Consider the following 14,511-nt stretch of genomic DNA (forward strand, 5'->3'; position numbering starts at 1 on the left):
CCCCCCCCCCCCCCCCCCGACTTATTTAAGCCTCCTCCCAACTATTTCAGAGCCTCTTCCTGGTTTCTCCTCCTCTCGCCGAGGGGAGGAGTTCCCCCCGGGGTTCTATTAACCACCGACCAAAGGGGCAGGGAGCATAACCCCCCCCCCCCCCGCCGCCCCAGCTCGTCCATGGGGCAGCCCCGGGAACGGAGCAGCCGCTGGGGGGGACGCGGAGGGGCCGGGGAGCTGCAGCCCCCTCTCTGCCTCATCCTACGCATTTTCATATTTGTTAGACGCTGTGACCTGCGTTTCACCTTATTGCACGACTTGCTCAGACAGGTCAAAGCCAAAGATTTATTGATGAACAAAAGCGTTATATATTCACCTCCTGTTCAACTGCCCGTACCAGAGGGCTTTTGATCTATCTGCCTTTTTGTATCCTGGTTCATAATCGTCGTGCTAAATGTACGTTAGCAGAAAACGAGTAATCTGTACATTGAGGGCCGGCCCTAAAACAAAACGCCAAGGGCACCTCCGTGACGCGGGGCTGTGCGAGCAGGGAATTACCTATGGGACTAAACCAAAAACGCAGCGCTCGGGGCAATTGTTTATCTCGCACTTAAAGGGCTCGAAACTCATATCGACACACAGGGTAAAACGCGAACGAGAACCAGGCGAGAAGTAGTGAAAGAGCTTAGTGAGCAGGGGACGAAACGGGAAGAAATCCAAACAAACAGAGCTTCGCTCCCGCGCGCTCCCCCATCGGAGCACAGCCTGCGGAGCGGGGAGGGCGAGGCGCACGTAAAGAACCTTCACACACCGCAGCCTTCCCCTTCCGTCTGAGGGACAAGGCAGAGCCAGCCCGAACGGCAGCTCGCTGCGTGTCCTGCAGCACACAGCGCTGCTCTCTTCCGCTCCTTCACGCGCGACCGGCGCGGACCAGCACACAGCTGGAGAAAGCCGCCCCCTCCGCACCGTGCCCACCTCCTCCATTCTCCCCCCCGCCCCCAGCGCTGCCGCCCGGCCCTACGGCACAGCGTTGCCTGCCCGGCCCGGGCACCGCCACCGCTCCTCCTGCCCGGGCTGCTCCAAACGAGGCGGCGTCACTGCTCCGGCCCGAGCCTCCCAGAGCAGAGGGCAGTGCCCCGAGCCGCCCGGCGGCAGCCAGGCACCTGCGAGCCCTATAATAAACCCCTCTGCCTCAGCCAGGGCTGCCCGAGACGTGGCACCGCGCAACGGTCCCCAAAGCCTTAACGCGCTGACACAGCTTTGGTTGGTTGGTGGCAGCGACATGAGGCAGAGATACGGAGCTTCTAATTGCTCTGAGAGGGAGAAACGGTGTTTTCAAAGCACTCCAATTCTGCGAGAAATAAGAGGTCACTTACCGCGAGTGCCCTTCCATGGTGCCGGACCTGTTGCAATACAAACGTTTGTTACTGCCGTATTCCACACGCGGGTTGTATTTCTGGAGGACTGTTACAGAACGCGGGTGATGGATGGAGGCAGAGGAGCCGACAGCATCCCGCGAGCAGCGCGGTGCTGGGGCGGGTGGGGTGGGAGCCCCTTCTGAGCGGGGACCGTATGGAACCCGGGCATCCCTTGGACACGTGCCCTCCCGAGCTGCGTGTGAGCTTCACCTTTTCGAGCCATAGCCCAGATTTTACAGCAGATAATTAGTAAAGGGATGGAAAGTCAGACCTCATCTTTCACTAGTGGGGGAAAAAAAAAGAATAACAAAGGCCTCTTTCTTTGTTTCTTTCTTTTTTTTCCGTCGTTTTGTGGCCATTCAGTCACTTACAAATGAAATATTCAGATCATCTTCGCTAAAACATCGCCCAGAAAATGTCACAATGTGCAGAGCAGCACCGCATCATGCTAAGAGTGGCAGAACGATAGTTCTATAGGAACAAATCTCGGACCGCTCTAAGCCCGTTTCTCTGTAAGATCACACAATTATCCAACAGTAAACACGAGCCACGCGTCTTTGTTTGCGTTACAGGAGGATGCATCTGACCCGAACTTTCATTCAAATCTTTTAAGAGCTGCTTTCAAATATAACATTAAGGAAGACAAAAACACCCATTCGATCTCATGCTCCCGAAAAGCACTGTATATTTAGAAGCAAAATGCCAATATTTGTTTTGTTTTCTTATTTTGCTATAAGCCAATTTTCATTTCCATATTGCACTTTTATGGTATATTTTGGGATGCTGTTGTACAACAGCAAAGCAATAGCCCAGGTATCGATAGCTCGCTTCCCAGTATTGTTCTTATAATATATATGTATATACATATACATTTCTTTTAGCTCTGAGCCCTCCGGATAGCACTGCAAGGCCAGTGCAAGAGCATCAGCCCTTCTACTCCAAACATTACAACACTATGCCTTTCTCTTTCTCTCTCTCTCTCTCTTATTTTTTTTTTTTTTTTCCAGGCCAGTTTCAGTGAAGATCTTCACCACGTTCGCCAGCCTCGGCCGGGGCGCAGCGAGCCCCCAGCCCCGCCCGGCCCAGCTCTACCTGCCCGTTCCCGCAGGCAGAGCCCGAGGCCCATCTCCCCGCCCGCAATGCCCGGAGGCGCGGAGGCACCGCAGCCCGGAGGCTGACGCCGACTTACTGCGCGCCCGGCGAGGGGCCGGGGGGAGCGGGGGCACCGGGGAGCGGGGCTGCCCGCACGGCCGCATTCCCGCAGACGAATCCCTGCTAACACTTCCCCGATTACTGCTTCCAGGAACGAAAGCATCTGCACTTGTATGCTCTTAAACTAATTTATGGTGGGAATTATATTTTGGCTTGTCAACTCTCAAGCCATAAAACAAAGTTTATTGGAATCACGTGCTCCTAAATAGCCACTCAGGACCTATCTCTGCGGAACCATAAATAACCTTCAGCTTTAAACTTTTATTCGCTAAATAAAGGTTCTCTGGCTGCTCTGTAAGCGGGTGTGGGGGCGGGCGGCCGGTCAGCTCCGCGGCGGCTTTGCGGGGAGCATCCCATAGGGCTGTGGGAGTGTTCCCTGTCCCTTGGGCTAGGGGCTGTGCCCCTCTCTGAGTGCCATCTCTGGAGGCACAGAGCAGCGCGTCGGGACAAAACGCGGGGTTAGCTCGGGGCGGGGGTCCGTCTCTCCCCGGGTGTTTGTGGCATTTCAGTCAGACGGCTCTGGAAAGTGGTTTTGACTCATCCTGCTAGAGCTGTGACGCGGCTGCGGGCTAGCCAGGCACCGAGGGGCTTTTGCAAGGGACCAAACTGCTGGGAGCAGCGGACACCGGGCTTTGGGAGAGAGGGAAGTGTGAAGGCTGCCACAGTGAGATCTCTGAGGACTGGAAGTTTGAAGAGAGCTATAAAACAATAAAACAGCTCTGGTGTGAAGGGAGCAGGGTGTGAGCTAGCAAATGAGAATTTCAAGGAGCCCGAGCACAGGAAGTCAAATGCCCCTGGAGTCACACGGCCGCTTCTGCACAAAGAGCCCGGGCAATAGCTCTCTATCACGGCCCCGAAGCGGCTCAGAGTTGCTGGAGCCCGGGCCGGGGGGGGGCGGTCCTTCTCCAGAGGGAAAGGGCCGCGTCCGCCCCGTCGGGGTCCGACAGCGCACAGCCGCGGACAGCAGCACCGCTCTCCGACTCCCCCTCTGGGGCTCGGTTCCGCACAGCCCGGCCCGCGGCGGTGGGCACCTAAAGTCGGGGCGGGATCTCCCCTGCGCTGCGCTCGCTCGGCTGGGGAAGTAATTCCAGGCATTGAAGTTTGAGTTTACTTAAAACGGGCCCTTAGTTCTCGCCCTACTCCTTAGCTTGTTCGACGCCTCAGCCATTCGGCATCACCCACCGGCTCCCGGCCCGTGCTCCCCGCCCTCTGCGAGGGCAGGTGACTGCTACCCTGGCAGTCTGGAGGGCCGGCAGATCTCTTGAGGTGGAGGTGGGAAGAACAGGAAGAGAGGTGAACCATCAGTCCCTGGAAGATGGGGAGGGCGTGGGCTGAGGGCAAATGTGTCCGGGAGGTGCGGGTATGGGAAAGGACTGTGGGATCCGAGGGGTAGATGGGAGGGAGGAAGCTCCCTGTGATCTAAGCAAGACGTATGTAGTTCTGCAATCGAATAATAGTAGCCCTGAGATGCTGAAGGGGAAATTAGGAGGATTTTCACATTTCCTATTCTAAAATGCAGATGTGAAAGTTGACTTTGAAGCTCTGGCCGGTTTCTTCTTCAGGCTTGTATGGCAGCTCCCATTTTCGGGGCTGATGATCTGGAGACGGATAAAGTGTGGAATGGAGAAACCCCATACTAATTGCTTTCCCTCTGGCAACAGTTGCGATAAAAGGGTTGGGGAAATTGAATCGCAAGGGTAAAACACCGTCGCCCTTGCAGGTCCGTGCCAGACACTAAGACAGCATCCTGCCCCCAGGACCGCACCGCCACAAAATGACAGGCTCCGACTCTCGCTTTGAACAACAACTGCGCGCCTTGATAGCGTCCAACGCATTATCGCTCTGTGCTTTTATCGCTGCTCCGACTTTCCACCCATTCCCCGTGCAGAGTGTGGGCACCCAGAGGCCCGGGGCGGCCCCGGCGGCAGCGGAGCCCCGGGAGCGGGCAGGGCGGTAGCGAGACGCGCCCCGACATCAAACGGGAACAGCGGCGGCAGCACTGCGGGTCCGCGGGGCGGGGGACTCGGGGCGGGGGGTAGAGAGGGAAGCCGGGGCCATGGGAGCGCCCGGCTCGGGCAGGAACGGCCCCGGGGGCGGCCAGGGTCATGCCCGGGCACAGCGAAATGAGGCGGAGGCAGGGAGAGCCGCGAGGCACCGGCGTGCGTGGGGCGGGGGCGCGGAGCCAAAGAGGCAGGGAAGGGGGCCGACCTCAGCGGGCGCTCTGCTCCGGCTTCTAGCGCTGCCCATGGGGAAGGCGGGGGTACGCAGGACTCCGGACAGGCGGGAGGGTCGGCGGTGGAGGCAGGAGGACAACTGATGGGGGGAGGGCGCCGGGGCCGCCCCAGGAAAGTGGCGGAGGGTCGAGCGGTGCCCCCCGCCCTGCAGTGGTCTCTCCCGTGGGCGTGGGCCGGGGCCGGGGCCCGGGGTCCGGGGCGGGCGGCGGGGGGCGGCGGGCCCCTCTCCCGGGCAGGGATCGCGGCCAGGCTTGTCCTATAGCGCCTTCTCCTGGAAGAGGCTGTGGGACACAAAACGGCTGGTGGCGGTGGCGGGCCCCGCCGCGCCCCCGGCGGCCGCAGCGCGCCCAGGACGGCGGCCCCGAGGGCGGGCAGGTGCCCCCGGTCCGCGCCGTCGGGTCCGGGCGGTTCCGGAGCGCCTCCGAGAGCCCGCCCGCGGCCGGGCCTCGACGCGGCGCGGCAGCCACGTGGCCGGGTTCTCGGGGGGCTCCGCAAGCCCCTCGGACAGCCTGGAGGCACCTTCCCGGGTCCGCCTCGAGGGGCTGCCGGCGCGGCACGGCACGTAGGCACTACAGCTGCCCTCCACAAGCCCCGGGGACCCCTCCCCCAAAGGCATCCGGGGAGGTTCTGTGCTGCGTGCAGCCTCTCTGCCGCTGAATACCCTTTTATTGCCCATCTCTGCCAGGGACGTTTCCTCCGCGCCCGGCCCGGCCCCGCTCCCGCTGTACGCTTTATTGTGCCTCATCTCTGCCTCCCGCTTCCTGTTTGTTCCCTCGCACCACACAGCATTGAGTGCCGCACTGCAGTAGAGCCGTAAATACCTTTAACAGCTGCCTGCCAACCCGGGGGTGAAATACTGTCTTTGTTCCGATTTTTTTCCACCCCCATCGCCCATGAAACACCCCGTGAGAAATATATTTGTTTGGGAAAAGCGAAATACTATCAGGAAACAAGCCAATTGGTGGGATTAGCGGACTTTAGGAGCACAAACACAACGTGCATTGCTTTTATCAATCTGAGACCACGGGTCGCATCCACCCTCGTTCCAAGTCCCCCATGTTCGGGGGCCCGAGCTCTGCTCCTGGCAGCGGAGCGGGGCCCGGCCCGGCCTGGGCAGAGCCCCGTGGTGCAGCTGCCGGTTGTACCTGGGTGCCGCCTGCAGAACCAGCTGCCATTGCCTGGAGGTCATATTTTGTTGTTGTTGTTTTTTTAAATAGCTCTTACGTCAGTAAAGCATAGGTTAGAGATCGGCTGTTTCCTTTTTTCTTTTTTTTTAATGACTCATAAATTCTGTTACACACGTCGGAAAATGAAGCAGGTGTGAGAATGTTGGGTGTGAAATCGGAATTGCACTCATTTCAACGCACCAACACAGCCACACGGCTACAGGCGCTCTGTAGGTACAGAAACGTGCATAACCGTGCGGTCCCCGAAGGTGCCCTGCGTACATACAGGCGTGCTAAAAGAGTTTGTTGTGAAAGGACACACATAGGTATATTTAAGGAAATACACATACGTATGTGTGCGTTAATGTCAATGAAACGAATGAAAGGAGAAAAAAAAAAAAAAGAAAAAAGAAAAAGGAGAGAAGAAAGGAAGGAAGGAAGGAGCCGGTTAGGAGGAAAAAATGCTGACCTCCCACATACAGCAGTGGGATCGTAAATGCATCTGTGTCTGTGTGTTTGTCGACATATGGACACACGCTCAGCAGAACCCGTTCGAACATCCTGCGTTTGTTGTCTTATTTGCCCGCAGGCTACGAATCATGTGAAAACACCTCAAGGACGAGATCTTCCGAAATTGTGGCCGAGATTTATTACGAAGCAGCTATAATTACCCTGCCGACCAGGAGGGGCTCTGAGAGCAAAACCTAACGCAACACGACACACTTTCCGACTTTCCCAGAGTGTTTCAACACTGCAAGCGGTTCCTCCCAAATAGTCCCAGCACGGGGGCGGCGCGGATCCGCGGGCTGCGGGCGCCGGGTGGCTGACAAAAGGATCCCTCTGTGCCTCCCCAACACGTACAGGGATGCGTCCCGCACCCGCAGACCCTCCCCGGGCCCGGTTTAATTGCGGCATTTTGCTCCGCCGCTAAATGTGTGGCTGCTTTTGAGGGAAATGACGACGTGGTGAATTCCCGCAGTGCAGTGGCACGGTGCATTTCCGTCCCTGAGCGACGCCAGCAGCACCCAAAGCAGCACAGCGGCTTCCGATTGCGTGTTTTGAAAGTGCGGAGGAGATATACAGCATAGATACACACATTGTGAAATAATATATTTACAAGCATGTTCTATAGAGAGAAACAGAGGTGTAGACAAGTACATACACACACATAGGCAATGTAGATCAGGGTATGTACACCCGTATATAAGCAATGCGGTACAGGATCTACACGCGTATGCAGGCAATGTGGATAATGTCAACGTGATCGTTCTATCTCCCCTGCACATTTCAAACCAAACCCATTTTATCGAGTGCTCGCCCACGATTTAGCCAGCCGGGCTGCCCACTCGCCGCGCTCTCGCCCGGTTGCACGACCGCGCCTCCGCTTCTCCTCTCGTGGCCGCCCCGCCGGGAGCAGCCGGGCCCGGTTCCTCCCGCTGTGCCCTGCGGGCCGGGCGCGCCCGCGGCTGCGGGATCATGGGCCGGGCGGGGGCTGCCGGGGCAGGACGGGGATCGGCTCTCCGGGGCCGCCCGCGCCCTCCGCCCCCGGCGCTGCCGCACAGACACCTGTTAGGTGTGAAGTTACGCGAGCGCCCTTCCGCTACGGGGAAACGCGGAGCGCAAACACGGCGCAGCACTTCAGCCTGCGGGAAAACCAAACCACGAGGAAGGGGTGCTTAGCGGGAGAACCGCAGTGTCTCTGCGCCCAGACCCTCAGCCTTCCGCCGCTGTGCGCGGGGCCGGGGCTCGCTCCGCAGCCTCCTCCGCGCCGCCCCGAGCGGCAGTCTGCATCCACGCTAACCGCACCGAGAGCCGGCGCAACGGCAGCCCCGAAAGCGGCCGCGCTAACAGTCCCGCGGCTGCACCGCACAGCGCTGGGTGCTCCGAGGGACAGGTGACCGAGTGGGGCCGGCGCTCCGCCCGCGGGAGCGCGGTGCTGGCGGTAGCCAAACGCTTACCGGTGGGCGGCAGCGCCCGCTTGCCGAAGAGCAGGGGACGATCGCTGTAATCCATTTTGCGCCCGCGTAGCAATCCGGGGGGCAGCTGCGAACGGCTCCGCGCAGCGCCGCGGGAGGAGAGGCGTCGCGGAGCCGGGGAGCAGCGGGGTTCGGGGAGAGCTCCGCCAACATCGCGGCGGCTGCCATACACCTCAGCCAGACAAAGGTTAGGAAAAGAGGGGCTGAGACTCTCTGAAGGCAGAATGCAGGGGGAAATTCGCCAGGGAAATCAGGAAAAGGCCATGAAAGCACTCGCTGCCTGCACATGACCAGCCGCAGCCAATGACGAGCCCAAATAGGTCATAAAAAGGTCTATTACCAAGTTGTAAATTTTCTTCAAACAAAAAGGAATTTACTGCAATTCCTTGCGGATTTTGCACATACTGCTTCCCAGCGCCATGTTTCTTTCGCCTGCGCGCTGTGCTCGTGTTTTTCACTCTCTGCCCCCGCGGCCTGCGCGCTCCGAGCAGCTGTTGGGGCCCCGCGGGCGCGGAGCTCCGGAGAGAGCAGAGCGCTGAGCCGCACTCGGGGTGGGGGTACCCCGCTTAATGGCCACTCGGCGCTGTGCCCGTGGGTTCACTCCTTGCCTTAACGAAAGGGGCTTTGGACCGCGTTACCCACAGCCGGGCCCTACGAGAAAACTTGTTTCCTATAGCGCCCGCTACTGAAGCCGAAACCATTGATGGCCCAAAGGCAGCCCGAGCCGAGCAGATGCCGGACCGCGCCCCGCAGTTCGGGGTCCCGCAGGTCGCGCTGCCGTCGAGCTCCTGCGCGAAGCATCCGCGTGGCTCCGGATCCGGGAGTTCAACAAGCTCTCGGAAAAGACTACGGCTACCCCGTGTCACGGAGGGCGAGGAACGAAAATCGCGGCTCTCGCTCGATTTCTGTTCAGAGAAGAGCAAGAGCTCTCTGTCTGTACCTTACGTGTTGATCGAACCCGCCGGGAAAGAAAATAAAAACAAAGCTAACAAAAAAAAACCAAACTGCGCTAATAATGTGGGGTCTGTGTCACACCGCTGCAGGGGATCACACACCCTCGGATGAGGCACCCGCTGGGCCGAGCCAACGCCAACTCCCGCGGCCCGGCGCAGCTCCGGCCTCTCCCCGCACGGTGCGGCGTTCCCTCCCGGCCCCGCGGCCGCCGAAAACGCATTGAGCAACCGCTGCCTCACTTCGCTTTTCCTGAACAGGACTGCAAACGAAAGCGAAGGGGAGATTGAGCTGCCAGCTACGGGCGGGAAATACCTTCATAAGTACACAACAGGATTTATTTTTTTTTCCCTAATTAAAAAAAAAAAGAAAAAAAAAAAAAAAAAAAGATAAAAAAAAAAAAAAAACGGGGGGGGAGGTGGGAAGAGGGAGAGGGAAGTTCCCCGTTAGGACTTTTGCAAACGCTGTGCGCACCGGGGCGCTGGTTTGTGTGCGTGGCTGCTTTCCCAGTCGGCCCTGGGAGGGCAACGCTAACGGAAACTTCGTCAGGAATATTTTAATTTCATTTTCTTTGTCTGGAAATTAAAACAACGTCGGCAGCGGCTCTTTCCCGGACGAACACCGGCTCAGGAAATTCTCCGCCGGGCCGTGACGGCTCCGGTACGCGCTTCCCGGGGCCGGGGCAGGAGAAGGCCCGGTGCGGGGCTGCAGTCGCGCCCCGGAGCCGCATCGCTCCCGGCCACCCGGGCACCGCTGCGTATATGCAAATCCGTGCAGCAAAATGGTGCCTTCTCCACTTTGCCGCAGTTTCCACGCATTTGGAAGCTTTAACCAGTTACGTGATTAAAATAAATCAGAACAATGGCTCCGCTCGATTCTGCCTCCCTCCGGAGCTGGAGCTTCGCAGGGACTGAGCCGAACCTGGCTGCGGGCTGGAAGGAGAGGGGAAACTGCACGAACGCACCCCGCGTACCGAGCACGGCTTCAGCGCGGCCGTCCCCTCCTGTCGGGCCGCTCCCGGCCGTGGGGCTGCGGGACGAAGCCCCGGCACATCTCTGGGCCTTCGCGAGCGGCTTCGGGAGGACCGAAGGGGCCGAAAGGATCCCTATCCGACGGCAGCTCCGTTCCTTTCAGGGGCACATAATGGGAGTCGAATTGGTCGCATTCACGGCACCACATCCTGCGGGGACTTCAGCGAACATCGCGCATTGGAGGTGTGAGAACGGGGAAAAAAATGCGCAGAAATTTTTTGTAAGGCTTCATACCGTGTGCACGCTGCCCCTAATCGGGCTGCCCCCGTCGCCCTGCCCGGTAGTTTGGAAAATTGCCCCGAAAGAGTGCCGAGATATTTATTGCTGAAACGCCCTTTTCTGTATGCATACGTGATTTGAGAGCACGAGCCACTTTGAGATCCGAGATCCGTGGGGGAGGCTGGAGCCTCATGGCGCTCATGGACCCGCAGAGCGGGGAGCACTGCACGATAGGGCCGCGGCAGAGCCCCTAGGTGAGGATACAGGAAAAAAGCAGCGAAGCCCAGGCACACATGTCCCAGCGCCGGGGAGCCGGGGCTCTCCCACGGAGGAAGCTCGGTCAGGGAGCCCTGTGATGCCCCGCGTCCCCTTGTCAGGGTGCATCGAGACCCGGCCGGGGCCGGGGACTCCCCTCAGATTTTGTCTCAAGTGGGCCATTTCGAGATACCCCTCGACCAAATAGAAGCTAGGAACGGAGCAGAGAGATGTGGAGGTCCAAGACTTTATCGGAGAAGCAGATTACAGAAAGGATGTCAGGAAACAGATATAACTTATATTTCAATAATTTTGGTTTATTTAAATCAATAGTAGAAAGTTTCATATATTTCTAAGATTTGCTCTTCAAAATGTATTAAATTTATTTAATTTATTCGAGATTAGAAAATAACAAGAATTAAAATAGCACAAGTGCACTTGTTTGATTAATAAAGCATTGGTACATGTCTCGCTTAATGGCGTTTATCATTAGGAAGTGTATGTCACAATCACTGCCTTTCAATATTGCAAGAAAAAAAATAGTATCTATATCTATATAATATATATATATATATCATTAGAAATGTATTGCTGCGAACTCGCTATCAGATTTCCAGGAGGAGCAGACGAGCGGACATCTGGAGATCGCTCCGGATGCAGTTAGACCCAAACCCAAACCCACACAGCACGCAGTGGGGCGGGACGCGACCCCGCGGGACGCACACGGCGGGGACGGGCCGGAGCGGCGGCCGTGGGCTCCTCGTTTCTGATGGCCTTTCACAAAGGCTTTTAGGGCAAAATTAATTTAATTCGTGTGGCTTTCGGCTCTGTCGTCTTCCAGATCATGTGTTTCCTTTTTGGCCTCCCCTTCCTTTCCCTCCTGCTTGGAAGCGGGGAATTTGTCCTTGTTGTTCTCCTTTTTCCACTTCATCCTCCTGTTCTGAAACCAGATCTTTACCTGTCGCTCGGTGAGTCCTAGGGCGTGGGACACCTCGATTCGTCTCTTCCTGGTCAGATAGGGGTTAAAGAGAAACTCCTTCTCCAGCTCCAGCGTCTGGAAGCGGCTGTACGTCTGCCGCCCTCTCCTCCTCCCGGGCGCTGCTGTTTGAAACAAAAACACGGAGGTCGGGGCGGCTCGGAACAACGCTTCCGCGGCGCCCGGGGCCCTAGGCACATCCCTCGGGGGGAGAGGAGGAAAAGGGAGCGCGGGGAGCGCAGAGCAGCGCGAGTGAGTGAGGCTGCGGCCTCAGCGTTAGGCGCGGCTCCCCGGCGCCGCAGTTTGCGGGAGCACGGCAGCACCTGGTGACCGCCCCCGGCCCCGCTCTCCCCCCCGGCGACCTGGCCCCGGCAGCTCCGCAGGCCCCCCAATCCCCCCCCCCCCCCCGCAGTCCTCCCGCAGTTCCGTTAGCAAGAGCGGTGCGGGAACGCAGCGAGAGGCGCAGACGAGAGGAACGGAGGGAGAGGGGAGAGAGGAGCGGGAGGAGGAAAATAAAGTTTCGAACTCAGACGTGAGATGGAAGCGAATGCCGACTGCGTCCAACCTTGCGGTCTCATCCAGGGAAACATTTGAGCAGGAGACGAGCTCTGATTTAAGTGGTCTGGTTCCTCGCCAATATTAGCACTGGACGATTTACAGTCAGGATATTGTACCAGCTCGGCCTCTTGCTGTGTCGTAAAAATCTGCTGTCTCTGTAAGTTATCGTATCCGTAAAATTTAGCGGGCTCCCCGTGACAGGTAACCCCGCTGCAGGGGGCAGGAGGCGGAGGCGCGGCGGGGGGAGGAGGAGGCGGCTGGTAGGCGGCCGCGGGGCTCCCCCCGGCCGGATGGTAAAAGTCCGCTCCGCCGCCGCCCCCCGCCCCGCCGGGCTGCGGGAAGCCGGTCCCGTAGAGCAGAGCAGCGGCGGCTGCGGCGTGGCGGCCGCTCACCTCGGGCGCGAAGTGACAGTCGTAGTACGGGGCGGGCAGAGGCTCCCCAGCCGCCACCGCCGCCGCCGCCGCCGCCGCCGCCTTGTATTTGGAGTAGAGCGGGTTGACAAAGTAGGAGCTCATCGGGGAGGGGGCAGCGGCGGGCGAGGAGCGGGCACGGGGCGCTGCTCCCCCCGGTGCCGCCGCCGGTGCCTCTCCGCTTCTCTCCCGGTGCCGCCGCCGCCGCGCCCTGTGCGCTCCCCTCTCCTGCTCTCCGTGTGCGCGGTGACCGGGGCTGGAATATAATCGCTCCCAAAATGACCTGCCTCACTGCTTTTACTATTTCCTATTAGGCACACAGCAGCCCGCGCACGCACACACACACACACACACACACACACGCTCATGAGCTCAGGGGGGACTTTTGGCTTCAGTTTACATGTGCCGCTCCTCAGGCAAGAAAAAACCCGGCCCAACCCTGCCCGGATCCACCCCGGCCGCGGCGCCCCCGCTCCCCCCGCCGGGAGCCGCCGAACCCCCGCCGCGCGGGCGAGGCCGCGCAGATCCGCGCGATAACCGCGGGCGCGTTGCCCGGGGCCGGCCCGTAGCCGCGGCCGGAGAGAACCCGCAGGGAGCAGCCGCCCGGTGCGCGGGGCCGGGGGCGTCCGGAGGGCGTCCGGGGGGAGGGGAGGGCGGGCGGCGGCTCGTGGGGCCGGGGCCCTGCGGATCATTTCCTCGCGGGCGAGTGGAGCGCTGGGAAATGAGATGCACATTTACCCTTGACGCCGTGCACGCATGGCTGAGGCCCCAGGTTAATTGACACTTAATGGAAATCATGCCCATGAATATACTTTCCATCATTTCACCCTTGGTGGACGTCATTAGCGAGGCAGGGAGGGGGAGGAAGAAGGGCGGGCGGGTGCGAAGGCAGCAGTGCGGGGCCGCTGGGCGAAAGGGGCAGCGAGCGCACTCACGGGCATGGAGGAAGGAAGGAAAGAATGGGAGGAAGGGAGGAAGGCGCTGCCCGTTGGGCTCCAGGACGGGGGAAGGCTGCTCAGGAAGGACTGCACGGTCCCGCTCCCAGCGCTCTGCGAAGCACAGTCTCCGTTCTCCGGTCCCCGCTGAGGTTCCCGGAGAACCGCTTTTCCTGAAGCGGGAGCAGCTTTTGAGGGCAGACACCCCCAGCAGCCAGAGTCCACCCTGATGTGAACAGACGGAAAATGGAGGTGGAATACTAGACTGGCCTGTCGGAGCCACGCGTGACCGTCTAGTGCGAACTGACAACAACGTTGTGGTTCCATAACAGCCATCTCAGGCCCCTGCCCCATCACAGCCCGCATCCCAATCCACCCCCACCACCGGCTCTCCCTTTGTCTCGGAAACTACCCTTGCCCCTCACGTGGCGTCTCGATGCACGCTGGGGACACGGTCCGGGCCTTGCTGGAGGCCCGGTGAGCGTGCGGCTGGGCGCCCACAGCCGCATCGTGACAGCACGGCCCGGCTCAGCACGGCCCGGCTCAGCACGGCCCAGCACGGCCCCCTCGGGAGCAGCGATCCCTCTTCGGGGATGGAGGGCACGGAGCTGTCCCCCCGCGGTGACCAAACGCATCTCTCACTCTCGGGTGTTGGAGCGCGCGGATCTCCGCTGCTATGAGGAAAACACAGCAGAGGACGCCCATAGCGGCAGGGGCTGCAGAGGTGGCACCGGAGCCCCACTCAGCCCTGCGCGGCTTCGCGCGGAGGGGCGGCCGAGACTACCGCAGCTCCACAAGGTCGCAGCGGCCCGCAGGCAGCGCCACTCCCGTCCGCATCCGCGGGGCCGGAGCCAGAGCGCGGCTACCCTGACAGGGTGCGGAGCGCTGCGCGGACGCGGAAAGGGGCGCAGGCAGCGGGCGCGGCTCCGGAGGTAGAGTGGAGCACGGGCGCCCTCTGGCGGCGTGAGGGGACAGGGACAGGGACAGGGACAGGGACACGGTCAGGCAGTGACACGCACAGCCCTTCACCGAGAAGGGGTTTCCATAATCCCAATCATCCCAGAACCGCAGCGACGAACCGGCACGGTTCTGATCCGCTTGTCGGAGTGCTCAGCCACGAGCGGATTTTCATTGCCTTTCTTTTTTGCTTCGCTTTTCTTCCTTCAAAAAAAAAAAAAA

At 59.8% G+C, this 14,511-nt stretch overlaps 2 protein-coding genes across 4 annotated transcripts in view; both read right to left on the bottom strand.

The window, feature by feature from the left end:
* The window catches only part of HOXD3 (homeobox D3), a 26,042-nt gene extending 17,936 nt beyond the window's left edge, over positions 1–8,106 (bottom strand). Inside the window, exon 1 of the mRNA XM_042822663.1 lies at positions 7,980–8,106. The gene's annotated coding sequence lies outside the window, so the exon portion shown is untranslated. The remainder of the gene's footprint in view (positions 1–7,979) is intronic.
* Positions 8,107–10,798: 2,692 nt separating this feature from the next.
* On the bottom strand, positions 10,799–12,502 carry HOXD8 (homeobox D8). 3 transcript variants are annotated; one of them, XM_042822454.1, is made up of 3 exons: positions 12,380–12,502; positions 11,995–12,142; positions 10,799–11,554 (listed from the first exon to the last, which is right to left on the bottom strand). In XM_042822454.1, the coding sequence occupies exons 1-3, from the start codon at positions 12,500–12,502 to the stop codon at positions 11,259–11,261; spliced, it is 567 nt and encodes a 188-aa protein (XP_042678388.1). In that variant the 3' UTR covers positions 10,799–11,258. The 3 variants fall into 3 exon arrangements, with proteins under 3 accessions (XP_042678388.1, XP_042678387.1, XP_042678386.1); XM_042822453.1 differs by having other exon boundaries at positions 10,799–11,551; positions 11,995–12,502; XM_042822452.1 differs by having other exon boundaries at positions 11,995–12,502.
* Positions 12,503–14,511: the final 2,009 nt, after the last annotated feature.

This window comes from Centrocercus urophasianus, unplaced genomic scaffold (genome assembly GCF_019232065.1).
Source record: "Centrocercus urophasianus isolate 14NV4802_14NV808 unplaced genomic scaffold, USGS_Curo_1.0 seq_20, whole genome shotgun sequence".
Taxonomy (NCBI): Eukaryota; Metazoa; Chordata; class Aves; order Galliformes; family Phasianidae; genus Centrocercus; species Centrocercus urophasianus.

Coding starts and splice junctions, on each gene's coding strand:
- HOXD8 (XM_042822452.1), bottom strand. CDS start 12,502: ATGAGCTCCTACTTTGTCAACCCGCTCTACTCCAAATACAAGGCGGCG. Junction 11,555..11,994: donor TCCCTGGATGAGACCGCAAG/GTTGGACGCAGT, acceptor TGTTTCAAACAG/CAGCGCCCGGGAGGAGGAGA.